The following is a 23,664-nucleotide window of genomic DNA, read 5'->3' as shown; positions in this document are numbered from 1 at the left end:
TTCAGTTTGAATTTTCCCCCCGAAATTCTGTGCTTTGCAAAATATGTGCTTGAAATGACTTGCCTTTTCTGCACAATATGAATATGGGACAATCACCCCCCCTGCTGCCCCCATGTTCACAAAAAGGCTGCAAAAGTGCCCTCTTGGATGCCCCCGTGGTAGATAAAACATGATGAAGTGTCAACATGATAAAGTGCCATGTGGGCTGCCCTTCCTGTGGAGAAAACATGATAAAGTATCCTCTAGGTTGCCCTTCTAGTGGAGAAAAAATAATAAAATGTCCTCTATGGTGCCCTTCCTGTGGAGAAAACATGATAAAGTGCCCTCTAAGGTGCCCCCTTTAGTGGAGAAAACACAATAAAGTGCCCTTTAGAGTGCCCTTCCAGTAGGGAAAACGTGATATAGTGACCTCTACGGTGCGCTTCAAGTGGAGAAAACATGACAAACTACCCACTAGGGTGCCCTTCCAGTGGACAAAATGTGGTGAAGTGCCCTCTCTTTACTATAAATATGTATCCACATACAGCTGGTGCCCTTTTTTTTTTTTTTTCAAACATCCTGAGTCCGCCACTGGCACTATTGTATGTCACACTGATACTATTGAAATGTTACAGTACAGACAAACAACAATCAGCAGCAGCTCACTCTGTTCAGTCTGAAAAAGACTGCAGCGTTTTTCTGTGAAAAAGAGATTGAGCTCAGGATATACAGTATGAACGCACTGAGTTCTCACGCTCATGCACACACTTTAATCTCCATTATGTTTTTGTGAGGAGATTCCTAGAAAAAGTACATCTGTTATATTCTGATGTCAGGACACATGAATGGATTTTTTTTATTTCTCCTGTGTGTGTGGGCATGTTATATAAAATATGAGATCAGCTTGTCTTATTGCGGATTAAAGTCGGGCGAACTATCTTACAGTAGAGCACAGATGAGTCTCACACACACATAAAGAGATGAATGGATGTTCAGTGATAGTATCTGCGAGTGTGTGTTGGGCGGGGAAATACTGGGGGAGTTTCACCAGCAGATGGTCCGTGATAATACACAGCGAATGCTCAGCTTTCTGCTGGATTGCAGAATATTGCAGAAGCTAATCCACAGATAGAGGTCAACGCTGCTACGTAACCATCAGACACAATCATTAAGGACGTGCACTAGGGGATTCCTCCTGATAAACTGTCAGGCCCAGGATGTGTGTTGCAGCGTCTGATCACTTCTACAGTACCATTATTGTGTAATAACAGTGATGACAGTTGTGTGTGATTGCTTGTCAGGGCCGGACGTTAGGCGACAGCACCGCCGGGCGATGTCGCAGACGGAGTTTCATGCCTCCTAGTTTCTTTGAAGACGACACTGTGGACTTCCCAGATGATCTGGACACTTCCTTCTTCACCAGAGTGAGCAGTGGACACACTTCCACACACTGCCAGGACAACCTTTTTTTTTTATTGTCACTTAAAGGTGCAATATGTAAGCTTTCAGTTGAAAAGTTTTTTTTTTTAAGAAAATAACTGAAAACTATCAACAAAATGTGAAGAAATAATAGTTTTGACGTTGTGACAAATAAATATATACTATACATATATGTATCGTGTAAGTTAGCATGCTAACCAGCTAGCCCTGGCCTGTCCTGGTCCAAAGCTCATGTGTTAGCATTATAAACATGAAACACTTCCCCAGTGCTTACAGCTACAGTTAACTGCAGCTAATGGTTATGCCTGTGAAATGCTGCCCTGCATTTGTTTCGTGTATGAATTTGAACGGTGGCCAATTCTTACATATTGCACCTTTAAGCCATTCTTCGTCTATGTGCTTGTTGCTGTCAGAAAAGCTTGTTAAACTGCTGCTTTTACTAGTTAGCTCAACGTAAGTATCGTCTTTGGGCAAAGCTGAGGACAGAAATAGATCCAATCAGCTGATTCAAATCACAGAATATATTAGGAGTCAGTCAGATTTGAAATCCTACTAACTTAGTTTCCCTCTCTGCAGGACGGCCTGCAGGATGAGTTGTCCAGCTATGCCGATGAGGTTTTTGAGACTCCATCGGAGGCAGCCCTCCAACAGCTGGACGAGAGCGAGCTCACAGGAAGTGCGCTGGATAAGAACGAACTGGAGAGGAGTCACCTCATGCTGTGGGTTGACAGCATTATTTATATGCGCATGTGTTTTATACTGTCATGCTCTGACTGAAACATTCTCCATTTGACACATTCATTTACAATGCCTGATTCCTCCTCCTGAATCCAGGCCCTTAGAGCGAGGATGGCGGAAGGCAAAAGATGGCTCCCTGGTCCAACCTAAGGTGCGTCTGAAACAGGAAGTCGTGAGTGTCAATCAGCAGCGGGGGCAGAGGATCGTGGTTCCCGTTAAGAAACTGTTTGCCAAAGAGAAGAGGCCCTACGGGCTCGGCATGGTCGGTCGTCTCACAAACCGGACGTACCGCAAGCGCATCGACAGCTTCGTCAAAAGGCAGATAGAGGACATGGATGATCACAGGTATGACAGCTGATTCTGTTTTCTTCTTAAGATGACAGCCTGGTGATGTGATTTTAAATGGTTTCGCCAGCAAATGGAGCCTGAAGTTGTCCTTCTGTCCTCCCCAGGCCTTTCTTTACCTACTGGATCACATTTGTCCACTTGGTCATCACCATTCTGGCCGTCACTATCTACGGCATCGCTCCTGTGGGCTTCTCACAACATGAAACTGTCGACTCTGTGAGTATATTTTATAGCATTCAGGATGATAAGATCAGTACATTTGTGTTGAATTCCTTTGGAGAATGTATGACAATAATCAGAAATACTCATTTAAAACCTTTTTTTTAGGTGTTAAGGAACAAGGGAGTTTATGAAAACGTTAAGTTCGTGCAGCAACAAAACTTCTGGGTTGGTCCGAGCTCAGTAAGTATTTTCTATCCTCCATCTATTATAAAGCTCGAGTTGTCTAGATCTGTGATTCCCAATCAAGGGGTGCTTCTCACCAAGCTGTGATGTCGTCCTGCAGGAGGCGCTGATCCACCTGGGAGCCAAGTTTTCCCCCTGCATGCGTCAAGACCAAGAGATCCACAAACTGATCCAGGAGAAGAGAGCGAGGGAGAGGGAGTCCGGCTGCTGCGTGAGGAACGATCGCTCCGGCTGCCTGCAGACTTTACAGGAGGAGTGTTCGGTCAGTGGGACCGACTGACGACCTTATACACTCACAGAAGGGTCATTATATTGTTCTGACCCAAAACATGTAGCTGTAAATGCTCTTACCTCTTTCCATTTATGTGCCTGTCTTCTTGCAGAGTACCCTGGCAGTGTGGGTGAAGTGGCCTCAGCATCACAGTGCTCCCCATCTGAATGGTACGCTCCGCCAATATGGTTCAGTCTGCCATCAGGACCCCAGGTAACATAAAAATACTGTCACCTAAAACTAGTAGTACCCTTGTCGATACTGTTGTAGGGATCATAATGCAGGCAAGAGACACAGTATGTCAAGTCGTCTAAATGCAAAACAGACATAATTTAAGTCCACGTGACGAGATTGTCTCTGTTTTTTTACTTTTGCTCTTGAATTTGTAGGATTTGTCTGGAGCCAGCCTCAGTTTCACCTCATGAGTGGCCTGATGACATCACCAAGTGGCCGGTAAGTACAGTGCATTCACATGTAAACAGTTGGAGCATTCAGCTGATACTTTAATATTGTATGTTACCTGTTTCTTACTCAGATAATCTGAGGTGCCTTTCAGTCACACAATCATCTCATTAGCCATCAGAAATGTGAGTCAAGTCTCGAGTACGTGCGTCATCATGACATTATAAGCCAATTTATCCAACTCGTTCAAAAGGTAGTGAATTGAATTTGTACTGCGATTATTGAAATTCAGTCAAATAAATGTAATCAAACAATTAACTTTATAAAAACATTACATGTACTGACAGCCCGACAAAAAAATACTCACAACAAAAACCTAAACTTAGTCATTCGAGTCGTCTTGTCTCGAATCATTTCCAGTCACAAGTCTCTAAGTTTAACTTTAAATCAGGTCTCAAATCATGAATTTCTCCGTCAAGCCATCAAAACAGTGACTCGAGTCCCTCAGTTTAACAGATTGATGTCTGATTGCAGATTTCTTCTACACACTGGCCAGATGTTTGGACTTAATGTTTTAAAAAATCAACACTTTCCTGGTTATAATCTGCAGGTTTGTACGAGGTACAACTCTGGGAATCACACCAACCTCCCCCACATAGACTGCACCATCACAGGCCGGCCCTGCTGCATCGGAACCAAAGGACGGTAAGGATCCATGTGACTCATGCTTAGATGTTAAATATACTACAGTGAACCTCTAACTGGTTACCAAACAATCACATTTTAATAGTGATGCCTCTGTATGACCTACATAAGAAAACGTGACTGGCTTTATATTTATCGTTAATGGTCAATCCTGAAACATTGGTAATGTTTCCTGTGAGCTGTTGCTGTTGAAGCTAATGATGTGTTTCGTGCTGCAGATGTGAAATCACCTCTAGAGAGTACTGCGACTTCATGCACGGCTACTTCCACGAGGAGGCTACTCTCTGCTCTCAGGTGGGACGAACACTCACTTCTATTTTCACATCCTTTTTCTCTCATCAATGCGACCGCTGCTTTTTATTCGCCGTTCATACGTCAGTGGCTGTTTCTATGAGTTTAAAACATCACTGCTCCAGGTGAGGCTCGAACTCACAACCTCGGCATCGCCCTGCAGGTTACTGTCTTATAAGTACCGCGCGCTGACCGATTGCGCCACTGGAGCTCTGCAGAGAGCTGTGGACTGAAAGCACTTTGGGCTGAATTCAGCAGTCTGGTTTTCCTCCACAGGGTGGCAGTGGATCTGAAGCTGCCTCTGTCACTCCTGACTTTATCTTCCTGACTGTGACTCTCTCTTCCAGGTGGCCTGCATGGACGACGTGTGCGGTTTGCTGCCTTTCCTCAACCCGGAGATCCCAGACCAGTTCTCCAGACTCTGGCTGTCTCTCTTTCTTCATGCTGGGTGACTGAACCTCGCTTCATCTCACAATACTTAAAGCAGCATCTGTTTTATCTGCTTAAATCACAGTTACGACTGTAAATTATGTGGATTTGATCCAGAGATTAAAAATAACAGTTCCGTCTGGTTCTGCAGGATCCTTCACTGCCTGGTGTCAGTGTTTTTCCAGATGACGGTGCTGAGGGACATAGAGAAGCTGGCTGGCTGGCTGAGAGTCTCCATCATCTACATGCTCAGCGGCGTCACAGGCAATTTGGCCTCATCCATCTTCCTGCCCTACAGAGCCGAGGTATGACGTATCTAAAAACCCCAGAAGCTTTACCGGCTGTTACTATGAATACTCTTTGTCAACGACCTGTTTCCTCGGCTTCGTCTCAGGTGGGTCCTGCAGGCAGCCAGTTTGGCATCCTTGCCTGTCTGTTCGTGGAGCTGTTTCAGAGCTGGCAGATCCTCGAGCGACCGTGGCGAGCCTTCGCCAAGCTGCTGGCCATCTCCGTCTTCTTCTTCTCCTTCGGTTTGCTCCCTTGGATCGACAACTTCGCCCACATCTGCGGCTTCGTGTCGGGGTTCTTCCTGTCCTTCGCCTTCCTGCCGTACATCAGGTAGGTGACGACTGGGTTGTGTGTCGGGTTTGCTCGCAGAGAGAATGCATCTGTGCCCTCTCTGTTGTTAGATAGTTAGGAAAAGGAGCCAGATGATTATTTATGAAGCGACAGCCAGCAGGTGATTAGCTTAGCTTAGCATTTAGCCTGGAAACAGTGGAAAACACCTAGCCTGTCTCCGCCCAAAGGAAAGAAACCTACCAGCACTTCTAAAGCTCCAAATGTTTTTTGGCTAGCCGTTTCCTGCTGCCTCCAGTCTTTATGCTAAGCTACGCTAACTGTCTCCTGGCTGTAGCTTCATAATTTATGAACATATAGGAGAATGGTAGTGATGTTCTCATCCAACTCTCAGCAAGTACATGAATAAAACACTCTGGGATGAACAGCTTGCACCTCCTAAATGTCTATTTGGGTGTTCTGTATGACAGGATCTAGCATAACGCAGGTTTTTTCCTCCTCAGCTTCGGGCAGTCCGACATGTACCGGAAGCGTGTCCAGATCTGCATCTTCCTGCTGGTCTTCCTGGGTCTGCTCTCCGCCCTGGCCGTCCTCTTCTACGTCTACCCCGTGAAGTGCGACTGGTGCGAGTACCTCACCTGCATCCCCATCACGGACAAGTTCTGCGAGAAGTACGACCTGAACGCTCACCTCCTTTGATGGTCAGCCAATGAAACGTCAGCTGGACGTGCGCTGACTCCGGACTGGTCACGACATTTCTGGTCACGCCGCGTGTCGATGAAGTTGGATACGGTGCAGCAGCTTTTCTCTTGGAAATAATGAGCAGTATTTCATGTGGACCTGTTTGTTTTTAAAGGTACAACGGAGCCACTCTGAATAAAGGCTATGCATGAAAGCCAAACTAACAATGTAAAGTTGACTGAAAAGAACTGACGGTCGATTTATGTGTGACTGATCTCTAGCTGGGCTAATCAACGAGCAGTCACACCGCAGGAGAGTTACAGACAGTTGTTTTATTTACCTCTTCTGTGGTGAAACGGGCTGAACAGCGCCCCTCAGTGGCCAAAAGGAACACACACCCTGAGACAGCTCCAGCGAGTTCTGTTTTCTACTTTTTTTACTGATGTCTCGACGGTTTTGTCCATTTACTGGATGTCTTCAGAGTTAAAACTCGCCAAGAAATGAGACTCTAAAATGCGTAAATGTGCCTTATTGACACACGACCACACACGATGTATGTTTGTGCCATGAACCAGACTGTATTCTGACGTTTGAATCATGTAAAATGTGTTTTTACTTCAGTATTTGATGGCTGAACTGCCTTTTCCCCCTCACCTCACTGGAGACATAGTTCCCACCACAGCCTTTAAGCACTTCAATCACAAATGAACTGTTTTTTTATATTCACCCTGTGTTACATCATTTCAGAACACACTTGTATGTTAATCAGCTCCGTTGTGAATAGCTTTTATTGAGGTGAGTTTGTGTTTTTTATATTCAATGTGGTGGCGTTTTAGCTACCTGACAATAAAAAAAGAAGAGACAGAGTCAGTTTTTTTGTCTGATCACAGAGGAGAAAAGCTAAGTTCTGCAGCTGCAGATGAGGCTCGAACTCACAACCTCGGCATCACTCTGCAGGGTACTGTCTTAAAAGTAACATGTGCTGATTTATTGTGCTACTGGAGCCTGTGTTTAAGGGTTGGTTGACACCATCACATAACAAGGTAATAGAATCTCCTATGGTCCCAGCTTTATGCTGTGTAAATAATCTGTATGAAATGAACCTGGAGCATTGGGAGAAGCTGTGTTCACCCATCATTTTATACCTCATAGCTCCCTCTTGTGGACTAGCAAAGGAACTTCTTAGCAATACCCTAAAGGTAAAAATACTTAATTGTAAATCCATTATGCTTACTTCAGTAGAAATAGCCAATCACCAGTCAATTATGCCAATATTAGGCAGGTTAAGTCAGCTGTCTTTTTCAGGAACACTTAACTCAACAGGCTCCAGTGGTGCAATCAGTCAGCGCGCAGTACTTATAAGACAGTAACCTGCAGAGTGATGCCGAGCTTGTGAGTTCGAGCCTCACCTGGAGCAGCTGAATTTTACTGTGGTGGCTGAGTACAAATAGTCCACCACTCATTTCAGCGATCATCACATCTCTTTGAATAATTGTACTTTAACAACAAAAGAGGCAACATATACCTGCTATATGAATGCTGACCTCTGTTTGACGGTGAACTAACAAGATGCAACCAGCTTTAGGTTTTGAGCGCAAACCTGCTCGACTCGTCACAGCAGCTCTAAGGCATCATGCTCTTGTCATGTTAATCAAACAGGCTTCCTTTCAACAGTCAACAGTGGGAGGTCGGTCAAGACAGTGACACTGTGCTGCAGAGCTCCAGTGGCGCAATCGGTCAGCGCGCGGTACTTATAAGACAGTAACCTGCAGAGTGATGCCGAGGTTGTGAGTTCGAGCCTCACCTGGAGCACAGGAGTTTTACCGCGATAGTTCTGCTAAAATAAATCCCAGAAGTATAAGCCTCCGTACAACTGATGACTAACAGGGAAGATTGCACTGCCTGCTCAAATGGCTAAAGCCTCTATGATGATGGTCCTCGGCCTTCATGCAGCAGCTGCCTTGAATTGATACTAGAATCAACTTGAAAAGCAGCAACAGCAAGAAGGCTGTGATTGTGAGTACAAACAGTACATCACAGTAAGCTGTGACTGTTATCAACAGCTCGTTAGTGAGGCATTGTTTTCCTTCATTAGATGGGCTCTGGTGCTTATATGATCTGTTATGAGAAATATGTGGACGTGAAACCACAATTTATTGGGAAAACATTGTTTTTAAAACATTTTTAGACTGACAGGAATTTCATAACTTAATAAACCAGTGGGACGTGGCTCATATGCACCGGTCTTCACTTTTTTGTGTCTTTGTGGAGGTGTACAGTCTTAATAATGAATTTTAAATGATTTAAAAAGACTCTTCCTAATATGGTCTAAACAAAACAAAAGAAACTAAACTTTACCCACAGGTTCCTTTACAATTGTACCTAACTGAGGAGTCGATCCTCTCCCTTAAATTACCTGAGGACTTGGTACAAACAAGGAAATGAGAAAAGACCGGAGGTGTGTTGTGCTCTGTGAACCCCCACTAGATGGCAACCCAAGCCCAATAACTTCCAGGTTGATCCTGGCAGCAAGGGTACAACGTCAACGCTGCTGAGAGGGTATAAAGCCTGAATTACTGCGACATTGCCGTGTTGTTCTTTGGGATTTCAATGTCATTAATTTGAGCGGAAGGTTTATTAGCGTGCAGAACTCTCATTGGTGCTCCCCGATGCTCCCTGTGTGTTATACCACTGGGTTTATTCATCCTGTCCCTTCCTTTGCTTTCTCTTTGAGTGCACACACACACACACACACACACGATTGCTATGGCATTCATTAAGTCTTGTCTGTAATTGAGTCTAAATAAGAGTGTGCTCATGTTAGAGAGGAGCCCTGAGAGCACAAACACAGACGACGCCAGTCTGCATACAAAGTACAACAGCCGAACTTGTATATTTCGGGCACGAAACGCTGCATTGATTCTAATTTTGCAACGATCTCTCCTACACAGTGAGGTCAGAGGTCACACGGTCAAAATGTTTTAATAAAAATGCAGGAAGTTAAAATTCTGGGTGATGCTTTACTTCTCAGAAAACTCACTTTTCTGAGACTGCAACAGAAATACAGAGAGAAAGAGAGAGAGCGGTGAGACCTTTGCCATGGCTATCCAGTGTTATTGATCGTCAAACCGTTTGACATTTTGGTCATCAGGTTATTTGAGGGAAGATGGAGGACTTTCTGTCCGGCTTTTGGAGTGACCTTCTTTATGAAGTCTTGACATTCGTGTGTGCTGAAGGGGGAAGAGCCTGTTACTGCTGACATTTTATTGACCGAGGTGACGAATCAAAAAGAGAAATGATTGAAGAGTTCGATGTGAGGTGGTCTGACGACGATTTAGCCTCCAGTATTAACAGCCAACATTTCTGGGCCTCTGATGCAGCCAGCGGATGTCCAGTTAATATATATCTGGGCAAAAACTTCCTCTTGCCGTCCTTCCGTTGTATTTTTACAGCCCAATTAGTTACTAGTCTGCTTAAATGTGAAAGGTACCACATGGCAAACTGGTCTGACCTTGTGATTGGCCTCACAGCCCACTTACACTTGACCCAAATACAGCAATGAATCACTGTCCAGAGGTGATCCAGATCTTATAGCCAGAACACAGGTGGCCATGACATAGGCCTGGATTCTGGCCCAGATATTATCATACATTTGGCTGACATATTTCTCTGTCATGGCCGGCCATGTTCTGGCTACCAGATCTGAACCACCTGTGAACCAAAACTCTGGTCACTGGGCCAGACAAATTTTTCTATAGAGGAGAGCGTGCATACTCCACGTTCCTGTTGCCAGAACAATCGAAAGCCATTTGGATTATTTAGGCCCGCCTCTTTTTGGGTCCCAAAAAGGGGCGGGGCTATATGCTCAATCATGTTCTCCAGCTAGTTGATAACTGTGTTGTTCAGCTGTTTAGTGCTTTGAGAGCATAAGAGCGAACAAAAACAGTAAAGTCGTGGGCAAGAAACCCAAAACAATGACGTGAAAGAAAGCTGTGCAGTGTCATTTGAATTTAATTTGATTGTTATTATAAAATACCACTCACAGCAGCTTTAAGCGTGATCTAAATATCAAATTACACATACAACATTATGCGATCTGACACTCTGTGTCCGCCTCCTCTTCTTTAAAATCTTGTGTGGCGGAGCAGCTAATAGCGACAAATTAATGACCCCGCCAACATACAGATCCTGCAAAATTATCTCAGGACTTGTCTTATTCTTTCATCCAGTGGGTGCTCGGCCTAATCGAGGCAGCACCCGAAGCCATTAGACCCCCTCCCCCCACTCACAGCCGCCCCTCATCCCCCGCAGACTCCTCAGAGGAAATTATCTCTCCCCTCTCCTCCAGCCTTCCACCCACCTCCCCCCCTTCCTCCCACACACAAGCACTTCTCCCTTCTCCAGTCCAACTCCATCCCGTCACGTCCTCCTCCTCCTCCTCCTGTCCATTTCATGCCTCCCAATTTCCATCACTCATTCATTACTTGGTTTTTCCAATTCCCCCCTCCACACCTCCGACCCTCCATCACGGCTCCTATAGAGATGGAAATGTGACATGAAGAGGATGGTATCTACGAGCCATTGATCAGCATCAAACGAGACACACTTTAGATGCCTCGTAGATACTCCTCAGTCCTCCCCCTCTTCCTTCTCATCCTCCTCGCCTCATGTCAGCTTTTAATAAGTAGTTGTCACAAATTAAAAATCAGGTCTCCCACATCAATGCCCATACATACATACAGACAGACAGACAGACAGACAGACAGATAGATAGATAGATAGATAGATAGATAGATAGATAGATAGATAGATAGATAGATAGATAGACAGACAGACATAGTTGCTGTTGCGTCTTCATGGAAAGGCGACCCTGAAATGGGACCCTGACAGCTGGCCAACAGGTGGCCACTGACAGACCCTCTCTCTTCATTGTGCCTGGAACAACCCACACACACACACACACACACTGATAAATACACACTCAATCTCCTCAGACTCAGCACCCTGGCCATCAGGTGAAGGGGGCCAACCAAAGGAGGGGGGGAAGGGTGTTTGTATTTGTGTGTGTGAGAGTGGGGAGGAGGTGGGGCAGGCCTAGCACGCACCTGTCTGATGATCCCACCTATGGCAGGGTTGATGGAGAGTAATGTTATAGGCCCCCCCCCCCTGAAACCACATGGTCCTATACACCACCTGGACTGACAGTGACAAACGTCGTCTACATGTGTGTGTGTGTGTGTTTTCATCCGTGTTTAAGACCAATGACCTCATTGTTATAATTTCAGGTATTTAGTTCACTCTGCGGCAAATTAATACATTTCAATTTCAGCCTGTCCAGCTGCTATAACAGAATTAACTTAGATCTAGTTGATTTAATAATTACTCCGATTTACACTCCTGTTTTTAAAGCCAACCTAAAAATCAGACCTCAAAATACTTTAGGACTCACTTTGCCACTTCTGTACGAGCAACTTGATCTGTACTGCCTTCAGGAAGTAGCCATACCCGGCTGCCTCATCCACTGCAAGGGAGCTAGTCCTTGATGGTTCCTATAGAAAATCACAGGGAAGTGGCTGTGACCTGAGCAACCAGTTAGTCCTCGTCCTTTTCATCCGCCCGTTCTCTTGTAGACGCAAAGGTAAGTCTATATATACCGCCAATGTGCATGTTAATTAAGAAGATCATCCTTCATTTTCTGAATAGGTTCAGTTTCCTTACTTTCCAGCGGCCTCCCCAAGGAGCTCTTTTTAATCGCAGTACTTGCACATGTCTTCCATCTATCCATGTAATTACAAGTCATAATTCATTTTTAAGAATCCACTAATCATCTAAACTAATATCTGGTGGCGGAAGAGGACTGGGGATAAACAAACCATTATTGTATCATGCCACCCGTCGGCCCGGTGTGTCGGCCCGGTGTGTCAGGACCCTTCAGTCCATACGTGACCAAGACAATGGCTTTGTTTTGCATTAAGCAGCTATTATAGAGTTTGTATCAAGCAACAGCAACATCAGGTTGCGTTGAATTCTTTGGAGATGCATCAACAGGGGAGACAGCCTGATCCTATATAGCGCTGTAGCATGACTTGCTTCCTGAGTGACCCGCTGCCTCCACACACACATTTCCCTGTCATCTCCAGAGGACAATCCTCCTATTCCTTGCCATGTGTCCTCCAGCCGCACTGAAGGCCTGCTCTTATCCTCCACTCATTGGCTCCCAGTCGCTAATTACACACACACACACATGCACGCGCGCACACACAGGTGCACCTACACGCACACATCTCATTAGTGATCACTCTAACAATACTCTTTCCTTGAATGCCCTTTGAGAATCTCTCTGATGGTTGGTAATCCTCTCGTACTCGCTCTTATTCTGTCTATGTAAGTGCACGCGACCTCCCCCCCCCCTCCTCCTCCTCCTCCCCCCTCCTCCCCCTCTGTGTGGGTTACGTCTCACCGGATTAATTTTCATGGAATTGTTATCCGATCTTCACGCAGCACACATGGGAGCCACAAAGGAAACAGAGGAAGAGAGGAGCATGTCAAGAAATAAAAAAAGAACACGAAGAAGAAACGAGGTGAGAGAAAATGTGAGGATCACACTGTCTCCATCCAGAGACAACCTGCCTCCCAGCAGGTGCCCAAGTGTGTTAATGTTAATGATGCACTGTCCAGTAGCATTAGGGGTACAATAGGTGTACTGTAGGATACTAGAGGAACATGAGCTTTTTTATCTTTGGATATTTATGTCTTGTGTCAAAAATTTTACATGACTTGGCCTCCATTATGTGACTTTGTTTAATTTCATTTGCAGAGTACGGTGGCCCTGAGGGTCAAAATGCAACATATATATAAAATATATATGGAAATATAACAATATTTTGCAAAACACGACATATTTATAAAAACATGACAACATTTCCACATCCAGTGGCATTCTCTGGAACAGTGTCGGGGATGTGATCCCTCACTGGCTTCCCACCGCATGAACATTGCCAAGCTACGACAGTCAGGCACTGAGCCCTGTGTTTCTGAGCTGACCCGCTTCTGCCCAGTCTATGAGTCCAGGAGACCGTCTGTGTTTGAATCATTTCTACAATCAAGCGTAATATTAAAGGTGCAATATGTAAAAAATTGTCTGTCAAATTCATAGGCCACTCGAAACAAATTGGAGGCACTATATCACTGAGGTAACTGCTAACTGTAGCTGCTCTTAGCTAGCTAGCTTTGATAGCCGTGCAGCTAGCGTTTGGGCCATCATTGTGTCAAAACTGCTATTTGTTTACATTCTGTTGAAAACTTCAGTTAATTTTCAATTAATTTTAGTTAAATTTTAAACTACAATTCTTCCATATCGCCCCTTTAATAGAGCGACCTGCCTTATTCTGGTAATTAATTGGAAATTCTTTTAAAAAGTCAAATGTATAGGTACAGGTACAAATCATTTTACTGCACTGTTTTTTTTTTCACTGACAAACATACAGTTTTCACATGGTGAAGTGAAAGTGAGCGAGTCACATGTCCAGCATGGCCCACAGTCATTACAGTCATCAGTGGAATGTGGCTCTCCCACACTGTGCTTGTCTTATTGTTCTTAAAGAAACGGTCCGGTTCGCCGTGTTCGTTTCATTCTGTTCCAATTAGTTAGCGATGGGTCAATAGCGATGCATAGCTGCGCGGAGGGGACCATTGTGTCCGGTGTAAGACAAGCAGGACTAATCATTGTACGAGGCAAGTCCAGGCCTGCCTGGACAGAGGAGCGGCTGCTGGCTGTTACCAATCAGTCGAGATGGTGTGATGGGCCGTCATGACTCAGCACAGGTGGAGGAGAAGGACATGCACACACAGCAAAGGTGAAATCACAACTACTGTGCACTTAGACTTGAGCATTTGACTTTGCTGCTGCATTTTTAGTTTGCTTAGGTTAAATCTGCCCAAAATGCAAGTGCCAAAAGCTCAAATCTGGATAATTTACAGTTGTGTTCACCTGTTATCTCGTGTCAAACCCCACCTTGACGTTCAACAACAGTAAAATGCTACTTACAAATTAACCACAAGGTCTACACACCTTCACGTCTCAGAGCAGGACACGGCGTTCCACTTCCCCGAGCATGACCGAGGGACATTTTTGCTGGTCAATCATCAGCGTTTTTTCGTAACAAGACAACCGTGAAATAGGACCAGATTCTGAAAGCTCCCAAAAATCAGGCGCTGTATGTTTGCTTCCATTAATATATAACAAATTTATGCAAAGAGTAAGCGTTCATCCCTCACTGTCGTGCTCATCACAATGTAAATCAACCTCAATGGCAATTTCACTTCTCCAAATGTCTTAACATCTCATCTGCCTCCTCCAGAGCAGCGAATCAGAGCCCCGCCCGTCCGAGACACAATTTGACAGCCAAATCAATGTCTCATGAATATTTTTGGAAGGCGCCGTGCACCATAAGATGAGTCCACGCTAAACACTATCATCAGAGTCCTCGCTATAATCTTCAGAACTCCATATAAAGTGCAATTTCCCCCGCCTCACTTTCCATTTCAGAAACTTGCTTGAAAGTTCTGATGTTGGTGTGCGACAGTATTGATTGGTCCTCTTCCTTTGGGGAGAAAAAAACATTTCGAGGGGAGTTTCAAATTGATCATGAACTTGGTCAATCAGCTAAAAATCTCCCGACTGAAGTGTTTTGGACTTGGTTTGAGAGGAAGAGTCTTGCGCTGGCAGGGTTAAAGGGGCATTATGTAGTTTTGGAGAAGAAATTCAAACTCAGAATTTTAATATTTACAACATTAATGAGGTAATAATACAAACTCATGAATATTTATTTTTTCAAAACTGAATAAACAAGCTGTTCTCAGAGGAAAATAAGGTCCCCAGAACACTGTTTAGAGCTAGAAAGGTGGCAGGGTCCGCCACATATAAACAAAATAAAACAGTATGAAATTGTCCTTTAAGGTCAGTTTGTTTAGACGTAAAAAATCAGTCAATGAAGATCTTTCTCTTCTGATTAAAATGTCTTCCCAAAAACTACATACTGCTCCTTTAAACCAGCGGAAAACTCCACACAAGCGACCCCCTCACCTCCAACAGATCCCTACATTTGCAATGTTTAAAAGGACTGTGGTTAAATCAACCTCTTTCCTCTCATGGCTTATCTGTAAACCCCACTTTAGTTTGTTGCTTAATCACTTTTCGTGCTGCTTGTGTGAGGTAGAGAGAACACACACACTCTGCACACACAACCTGTACTAGTTTTATCTCAAACACTCCAAACAATCTGTTTACTGCGGGTCACCTGCGTCAATAACAGTTGGATGAAGCTCTTCCTCCAGATAAGCACCTCGCTCTTTGTTTCCTCTCTCTCTGTTCAACGGAGCGATTACAGCTCAGATTTTGTAACAGAAAAATGCCGATGAGCGCGGCCGTATTGTATATCACAGCCTTTGTTTCCACAGTCGGGTGTGTATTTGTTCTCATAAAAATAACTGGTGAATATCCTCCTCTGCTTTCTCGGCTCTCGCGCTGCCATCATCGTTCATTTCTGACAGGCTTTGTGGCATCGGCCCGGGCAAGCTCGGGCTTGCACAGTCAGCCCTCCCAAGGTCTGAGGCATGCACATGCACACGCACATTCGTACACACAAACACGACCTCTCCTCCAATCAAATCGAGACCTCGTGAATGCCCCGCGACTAAATTGCTGATTTTGGCGAGAGCGCCGCTCTTCAGACGAGGCCAATCATGTGTGGCTTCTGCTAAAGAGGCTACAGTCGCCTGCTAACCCGCCTGACCTCCAGCCATCGTCAAGGAGAGGGGGGCAACGTTTTGTGGAAGAGGTTTTTTTCTCCTAATTTGGCAATCATGGGCACAAGACAGAATAATCTCCAGAATCCGTGGGGACGGCTGGTTGTGGGGTCGTCATTACAGTTATAGTTCAGTTGAATTCTCCTCAGTTTGTGTGTGAGGAAAAGTGAGCTATAATGCAGTTATTGTGCAAATTTTCATTTTGAAAAATAGATTTTTTATTTTTTTTCAAATAGCGGAAGCCATTTAGAAGCAAAGTTTCAGGCTGTCCAAAGTGTTTCAGCAGCAGCTGAATGTCACCTGAGAGCTACTGTGCCGGCGTGATGTTAATTTCAGCCCTTGTTCTGTCTGTTGTTATGTTACAATTAAAGCCGCTTCCCAGATAGCACACACACGTCCTGCAGACATTGCCCCAATGAACAGAAGTTACGTTGGAAGGACGTAGTATGGGGAGTGTTTGCTAATTAGCGAACAATCCCCATACTACGTCTTTCCAACGTAACTTTTGCCGAAGCTTGCAAGACGCAAGACACAATAACATTTGTTCTGTTAATTTTCTATTCCACTTGGAAAGTGGAAGCTAGCAAGCTAGGCTAACTAGCTTTCACATGTAGAGCAGAAGCTAGTTAGCCTAGCTCGTTGACTCACCTGTGGGCCGTGCACACTCCGCGTTGTGTTCGTCCCACATTATGCAGAACGTGGTCTAGCTAGCGTTAGCGGTTTCTCCTTGTTGGGTTAACTAGTGAGGGCAAATGACCAGACCGTCAAAACTCACAGGAACGAGCGGGCTAATCCTGTAACATTCTGTACGTTACCCCATAATACAGAGCATGACAGGAAGTAACTAAAGTGCAGAGTCGTGGTGCTAAATCAAAGCAAAGCTAGCGTGTTGGGGCCCAGCTGGTTGACGCTGTGAGTGGCTGTTAAAGCGATTTAGCTAATTATTTCTATCAATGTCAAAAAAACAAAGAAAACCTACTTTCCCTCTTTTTGATAACTTTAATGCAGAAAGCACAATGTGAACCTTTCACACGTGGAATAGTTCCTACGTTGGATGAAAAACCAACAGTGACATGCTGCTGTGGAGCACTCAGCCTGCTATTACCATGTCTAGTCTTGAAACAATCTGGTCATCCACCATTTCCTTTATTCTTCCTTTCAAGTTAAACGCCGAACAATTTGTCCTTAACAGTTTTCCTGTCCATTCAACCTGCAGGTCTGTGCTATTAGGTACATAAAACCAAACCCCTCCTCTTTAACCCCTGACAAAACCAAGTACATAAACCCAACAGCTCCACCATCCTGCCTCCGTCCCTCATAGTATAACAAGCAGACACAACAAGTGTGGTGCTGGGCTGTTTACAGGGGGGCCTTAGCCGGTCCTGCCGGGCTCTTTATGGTCCGGGGTGGGTTGCAGCAGTGAATGGGCCCCTGCCAGCAGCCAGCGGTGGTCAGAGAAGAAGGGAGAAGGTCTCGGCAGGCAGCTATTGTCATGGTAAACAGGGGGTTGAATGGAAGAGGACGGGCAGGACACACATAAAACAGAGGAAAACATGGGAAGGGGAGGGAGGGAGAAGAGACACCCGACCACCTCAGAGATGGCACACACGGAAGCTAACAGAGGCCTTGAGCGTCTACCTTTATGAGGGTCTTCAGTTTGAGCATATATCACAGCGTATATTCACTAAAACCTAGCTCCATAAAGACAAAGTACAACCGTTAGCTGTTCGTCAGAGGAGGGAGGATCAGCAAAAAATGGGAAATAGAAAATAGGTCTCTGAACACATTTACCAATTACATACTAATTGGTTGGCACGAATATTTCAGTTTCATCACAGAACGCAACATATTTGACCTCCATAGCATCAAACATCATCCCAGATATAATTATATACAGTACAGCTCCAATTGCAAGGCCATTAATTGGTGCATTATAATATCAAGTGCTTTATTGTGTTGTTGTAACAGGAAGCTTTGAAGCACTGATATTCAGGATTCACCTCTGCTAATGGAAATGCAGTTAGGTTTTTTTTTGTTTTTTTTACATTATGCTATATTTAGAAGGGTTGTTCACGGATTGTGCTTTTGTTATCTATAAGAGAAATGGCTCATAATTATAGCTACTATGAAAAAATACTAGCTTAGTGCCTAATAGCAACTAAGGCCAGCTTCAATACTCATTGATCAGCAGCTGAAAAGAAGATGATAGTGAAACTCTGGAGGGACATTGTGCCATAAATCAGGGTAGAACGACATATTTGATAGCCCATCTGCTAACCTTAGCATTCAACCACTTCCAAGCTAATGCTAGCGTTGGATTTCATCCACTGTGTTTCACTTCCAGGCTTAAATAAATGTCTCCAAGATGTGCGATGATATTTCAGAAGGAATTCCTGTCATATAAAGAAACTCTATCAAACAGTAATGCTAACTAGGAATCTGCTGAATGCTAATGCTAGCTGAATCCCTACATTAATAGGACTTTTGCTTCCCACCTTGAGCGTGATGCCAGAATACGGTCTCTTGAGCATTATATATACACAAAAACAGGACCAATAATTCATGGCAACAAATAAGTGAGTACGTTAGCCTGCCATATTTTTGAAATATGCTACCAGCGTTAGCTAAATATGCCGTTGAACTTCCATGACATGTGGGGTTATCGGCTACTATACATTCAGAAGCTCTTCATAGCGACTGAAGCTGCAGAGCGTTAGTCCTTTGGCTGCCAGTGGGTGCATTATGCCACGATAGCTTTGTATTTTTTGTTACAAAGGTGGAGGGAAAAAATTGCACATTGCACCTTTTTTGGAGGGAGACATAATGGGAGCATTTATGAGCTGCCTGGTCGGAGCAGGGAGGGCAGAGAAAGGGTTAAAAGGCTCCGGCTGCCTGATAATCCTCCACCGTTAAAAGCCCTTCAGAAAGACGTGACGTGTGTGAGGTAATCAGTAAAAGATTCAAGTGTGCCACAGAGTGTGCGTACACACACACACACACACACACAAACACACACAGACGGACGCACAAGCACATACACCGCTGAAAAGGACAAAAAGGGAGGGAAAAGAGCGAGTAGAGGAGGGAAGAAAAAGAGAATAAACACTCCTCCTCTCACTCTTTTTCTTTGCTCCTCTCCCGTCCCTCGCTCCCCGCTGTGTCAACACAATGTGGCAGAGATTTTCACTAGTTCCCTCTCAATAAAGCACACGGCCGATACGACCTTTTTCCTTTCTTCCCAGTCTTGTATTCCTCTCGTCCCCTTCTTCTCCCACTTGCGTTGTTTGCTGTAGTCTTTGCAGGCACTAGGACCACCTCGTGAGACGCAGCCCTCTCTGTGTCTCTCCGAGGCTACGACTGTACTGACAACCGACCTTTACTATCCGGCATTTTCCTTCGGAGATGGCAGGTGTACTTTTGGAAAGAAAGTTGATCTCGAGTTGTCGTGTGGACGAGGAGAACTGATCTGAAATGCCAGCTTTCTGTCACCTCCAGCCCTCTCTTCGCTCGCTCGTGCCAGTAAAGCAGATTATGAGGCGGAAATTTGGAGGTTTATACTGGTGAATTGTCATACCTTTGTTTGTTTTTTTAAAAAAGATATCTAAGGACTTTGATATTCCACGCTGAACATACTCATTCAGAAATCGTCTTCGCCATAACTCTCCCCTCCCTGGCTTGGAAGGGCCAATCAGTCCTTGGCCAGCGATCTTCAATTGCCCTCTGTGTCGCAGCATCAAGCATTCAGAATTTGGCATTTAGATGTTTAATTGACTGTCACTGATAATGGGATTGTGTTCATTCAACCAGGGTGCTACGAGGAGAGGCAAGAAGCCTATGAAACTGTCAGAGGGAGGGAGGGAGGGAGGGAGTGGGGGGCGGAAAGAGACACTTACCCTCCTTCTTAATATAGGATATATACTCCTCCTGACGTTGGAAATGTTTAGGTGACACTTTCGTGCAATAAAAAGTCCATCTTCCTCATTCCTCCTGTCAATAGTAGCTAGATTGTGTAGCGATACCTTCCTGACGCAATGACACACCAGGCCGACCAACGTCAGGGCCGTCTGTGAGCGTCCCAAATGTGAGGCGACGCAACAGTTGGCCTTCGTCGCCGTACGTTTGGTTTGGTGAGCCTGGGCCCTAAGAGATGGAGTTCAACCGAAGCTAATGGCTGCACCCAAATGTCCAGACTTCACCGCTCTCGAAGACTCGCAGACGTATCGGCACGATCAAGGGAAGTCCATGAATCCGTAAGTGGCCTCAAGCAGACTTTATTGCAGACTTCTAGAAATTTTTCATAGGGGTGGCCAGAAGGGATCACTGAAAATCTTGGGGTAGGCCACCAGAGTTTGGGGCTTAGGGGTGGTGGTGGTAGACGCAAAGGCCGTTCCATGCTGCAGAAACTGCACGAGTTGAAAATGTGCACGTGGAAAAAAGTTACAGGTGAGTTCTGACATGTCTGAGGATCAACTGCTGCACAAACAAGCACACAGACTCCTGGTTGGCGTGGAGGTCGCTAGCTAGCTACAGCTAACGTCTCCACAGTCATTGGCTGCTTGAGGTAAAACACTGCAGAAGTCCAACTTGAACAGACTTTAACTTATACTACCTGTTGCAACTCATTATAATATGCCAGTTTATACTTGATGTCTCTCCGTGCACACAAAAGTCAAAAGCATGTGCTTGCCACACACACACACACACACACACACACACACACACACACACACAAAGCCGCCGTGCCCACTGCAGTTTGCGGGTCGTTGGCCTCTTCCCCGCCGCCTCCCAGAGGAACATGGATGTTAACCGGCATTGTTGGGGTGCTGAGCTGAGGGTGGTTTTTAATAGCTCATGATTACTCTGGAGAGGGGAGCCCATAATTACAACCACAAATGATTTCACGCCCCTCACCCCCATGATGTGCTTTGAACCTAATCACAGGGAAGCACAGAAGGGGCGTAGCGGAGGAATTGGAGCCTCGACAAAAGAGGTCTCCCCTTTGTTTGCTGACAGGACATCGAGAAAATGAAATTTGCCGCGGTGAACGCACTGTACTGTAGAGTTTCCTCCGTGTCTGCTGCAACTTTAACAGGCTGCTCGTAGGTTCAAAGATGCTTACATTTAATTTGCCAGACAAATCAATGTGTAATTACTGTTGCTTGTGATTGTCTCGCTCCCTTTTTACCGCCCCGTCACATGTGTTTGCCTGCTTTTTTCTCTCGTATAGCCTCCTGACATCATCTATTCATCTCTTCCCGAAAACCTTGAGAAGCTTTTATTTGCAATCGCCTCATTTGTGTTCGCTCCTTTTATCCATTTAACATACACCGGGGGCGTCCAAACAGACCACAGTCGGACACACTGGGACGACATGGGCACTCGCTGCAGTGCAGAAAGATTTAGAGTCATTTAAAAAGAAAAAAAAAAAAGTTATGATCTTGACCTCGCTGTCCTCCTTCATGGCTACAGTCTACCACAAAACTACACCTTCACACTCTTTGATACGACCTAACAATCAAGCTCGAGTTAGCATTCTGCCCACACGTCTCTTTTGCCCAGCTCATGCCAGCCAGCCACACAAACACATAATAGCCAGACTACATGTCCTTAATGGAGGCGCAGACAAACAGAGGAATGCTGGGCAGAGGATGGTGCAAACCGTACGTCTGCCCACATCAGCCTGCCCTGAATAGAGATTGGCCAGGAACGCGTAAACTGGCCCTGCAGGAGTAAAACAGTTAAATGGGGGCTTCTCTTCTTCTTCTCTTTCATTGTCTGACTCTTAAGTCTGAAAGAGAAAATGCTGGAACATGAACAAATGTCTGACGCCCAGCCAAAGCTTTAACATTCACTTACATTACATTTACAGTTTACAGGTATTTAGCTTGCAACGGCGAAATAGGGTTGAGTTTCTTGATCGCTGGGAGAAAGCAGGCAACAGTACGAGCTACAGCATGTCTTTTGTTTTTACCACAGCAGCATTAAAGCTGCAGAAAGTGATATATTTTTATTGAAATAAGTGTTAAAGTGTGAGTAACCCAAGAGAAAGTACATTTTCTGGTATCCCTGCCCACCGGATCTGGACTGAACACAGCCTCCAAGAACGACGGATGCCAGTTTAACGATAAGGAATTCAATACAGAGGCGATTTACATTTTTAATCTGTTGTTAATGTACCTTAAAGGGATATTTTTGTTGAGGTTTGTCTCTGCTTGCCATCCACAACGTTACTGCTGCATCGCATCCTGATTTCCCAGACTACGCAGCAGGCCAAGGGTCATAATGTGCCTGCGTAAATTGTGCGTCAAAAACAATGAACGGCGTTGGGAGGAATTTGTGTTAACGGGTTGTTATCGCATTAACTTCGACAGCCCTAATTTCAACCAAACCAGAGATGGCTTTATGCAATGAGGTAATTTAGTGCATCTTGGCTCCTTAAAAGAGACAAACTTGAATTCACAATGTTGCGGATGTAATTTTTGTTTAAGAAAAAAAGGTGTAAGAATATTTAATTTCTTGACAGTTTTTTGTTATTTATTAGAATAAAAAAGACAAAAGAAATGAAGGAACACCTTTATTATTACGAAACAGGACGTGCCAGGGCTAGCTGGTTAGCATGCTAACTTTAGTAAGCATCTCTGCCGTCTTGATAATGTTAATGTCAAGAACGATTGAAACAAAAATTCCGGCCATTTCTTACTTATGCTTAGCCTGTTTAGCTAGCGAGCTAACTACTTACTCACTGAAAACTCAACTTACATACTCTCAGTTGCATCATGTAGTGTTTAGGTGTTACAGCTGACTCAACATGCGGCTTTTTATAATCATGATTATTATTTCTTCAAGCTATTTGAGCTTATCCGCAATCTTTCCTCGTACCCCTGGAAACTGAGATGGGGAACAGGTAGCTGTAGTGAAGAATCACTGACGGCCCTGAGCCACACAGCACAGTGCCTTTGTGATGTTCCTGATTCTGAAATACTCAAACCAAATGTTTCTCACATTTACCTCATTATTATTTCCTCTAATGATGCTGTGCAGCCTCAGTGTTGGAGGTGCCCCAGCTGTCTCCTTCAGTCGAAGAGTAAACAAGCTGAGAGCTCTCTGCAGCCACAGATCGCCGCGGCCTGTTACTCTCCCCGCCACTAATTGACCACCGGCCAAAGGACAAACCTCGTCCCTCCTGCCTCCCCCGCTGCCTCTCATCCTCTCTTTGTGCACATCTCTCCTCGCCGCCACCTTCCTCATCTCTCACCCATCCATCTTTCATCCGCTGTCACTCACTCTTTCTGTATTTTTCCCTCCCTTCATTTCTCTCGCTTTCTCCTCTCTCTGTTTGCTGTCCCCCCCTCTGTCTGCCAGTGCTGTCTGCAGCCTTGCATAATTAGCTGGACCGAGCTGCTGTAGGTCTGGTCCAGGTCTGGCCCGGGCTCAAGCCGGCTCATTACGGAAGAATACGCCTGCCTCCTCCTCTGCCTCTCTTTACTCTCTGGGTATCTACGGGGTGTATGTGTGGATTCAAATGGTGAAAAGACACAACTAAATGTCTCAGGAATCAAAGACAGAGAGAGAAATTGGCATGCCAACGGCAA

General features: G+C 45.0%; 1 protein-coding gene and 2 non-coding genes across 3 annotated transcripts in view; 2 read left to right on the top strand and 1 right to left on the bottom strand.

The window, feature by feature from the left end:
• rhbdf1b (rhomboid 5 homolog 1b (Drosophila)) overlaps nucleotides 1-7,125 on the top strand; it is a 39,527-nt gene extending 32,402 nt beyond the window's left edge. Inside the window, exons 6-19 of the mRNA XM_073490404.1 lie at nucleotides 1,281-1,403; nucleotides 1,996-2,138; nucleotides 2,254-2,502; nucleotides 2,610-2,721; nucleotides 2,833-2,907; nucleotides 3,011-3,172; nucleotides 3,294-3,394; nucleotides 3,571-3,634; nucleotides 4,194-4,288; nucleotides 4,507-4,582; nucleotides 4,927-5,027; nucleotides 5,160-5,313; nucleotides 5,403-5,626; nucleotides 6,088-7,125. Coding sequence (XP_073346505.1) covers nucleotides 1,281-1,403; nucleotides 1,996-2,138; nucleotides 2,254-2,502; nucleotides 2,610-2,721; nucleotides 2,833-2,907; nucleotides 3,011-3,172; nucleotides 3,294-3,394; nucleotides 3,571-3,634; nucleotides 4,194-4,288; nucleotides 4,507-4,582; nucleotides 4,927-5,027; nucleotides 5,160-5,313; nucleotides 5,403-5,626; nucleotides 6,088-6,283 — 1,875 coding nt within the window. The 3' untranslated portion in view covers nucleotides 6,284-7,125. The remainder of the gene's footprint in view (nucleotides 1-1,280; nucleotides 1,404-1,995; nucleotides 2,139-2,253; nucleotides 2,503-2,609; nucleotides 2,722-2,832; nucleotides 2,908-3,010; nucleotides 3,173-3,293; nucleotides 3,395-3,570; nucleotides 3,635-4,193; nucleotides 4,289-4,506; nucleotides 4,583-4,926; nucleotides 5,028-5,159; nucleotides 5,314-5,402; nucleotides 5,627-6,087) is intronic.
• trnai-uau (transfer RNA isoleucine (anticodon UAU)) lies at nucleotides 4,697-4,790 on the bottom strand. Its single transcript has 2 exons — nucleotides 4,753-4,790; nucleotides 4,697-4,732 (listed from the first exon to the last, which is right to left on the bottom strand). It is a non-coding gene; the product is annotated as a tRNA-Ile (tRNA).
• Nucleotides 7,126-7,983: 858 nt separating the features above from the next.
• On the top strand, nucleotides 7,984-8,077 carry trnai-uau (transfer RNA isoleucine (anticodon UAU)). Its single transcript has 2 exons — nucleotides 7,984-8,021; nucleotides 8,042-8,077. It is a non-coding gene; the product is annotated as a tRNA-Ile (tRNA).
• The last annotated feature ends 15,587 nt before the right edge of the window (nucleotides 8,078-23,664 follow it).

Source organism: Pagrus major, chromosome 20 (assembly GCF_040436345.1).
Source record: "Pagrus major chromosome 20, Pma_NU_1.0".
Taxonomy (NCBI): domain Eukaryota; kingdom Metazoa; phylum Chordata; class Actinopteri; order Spariformes; family Sparidae; genus Pagrus; species Pagrus major.
This window is presented reverse-complemented; position numbering and strand designations above follow the sequence as displayed.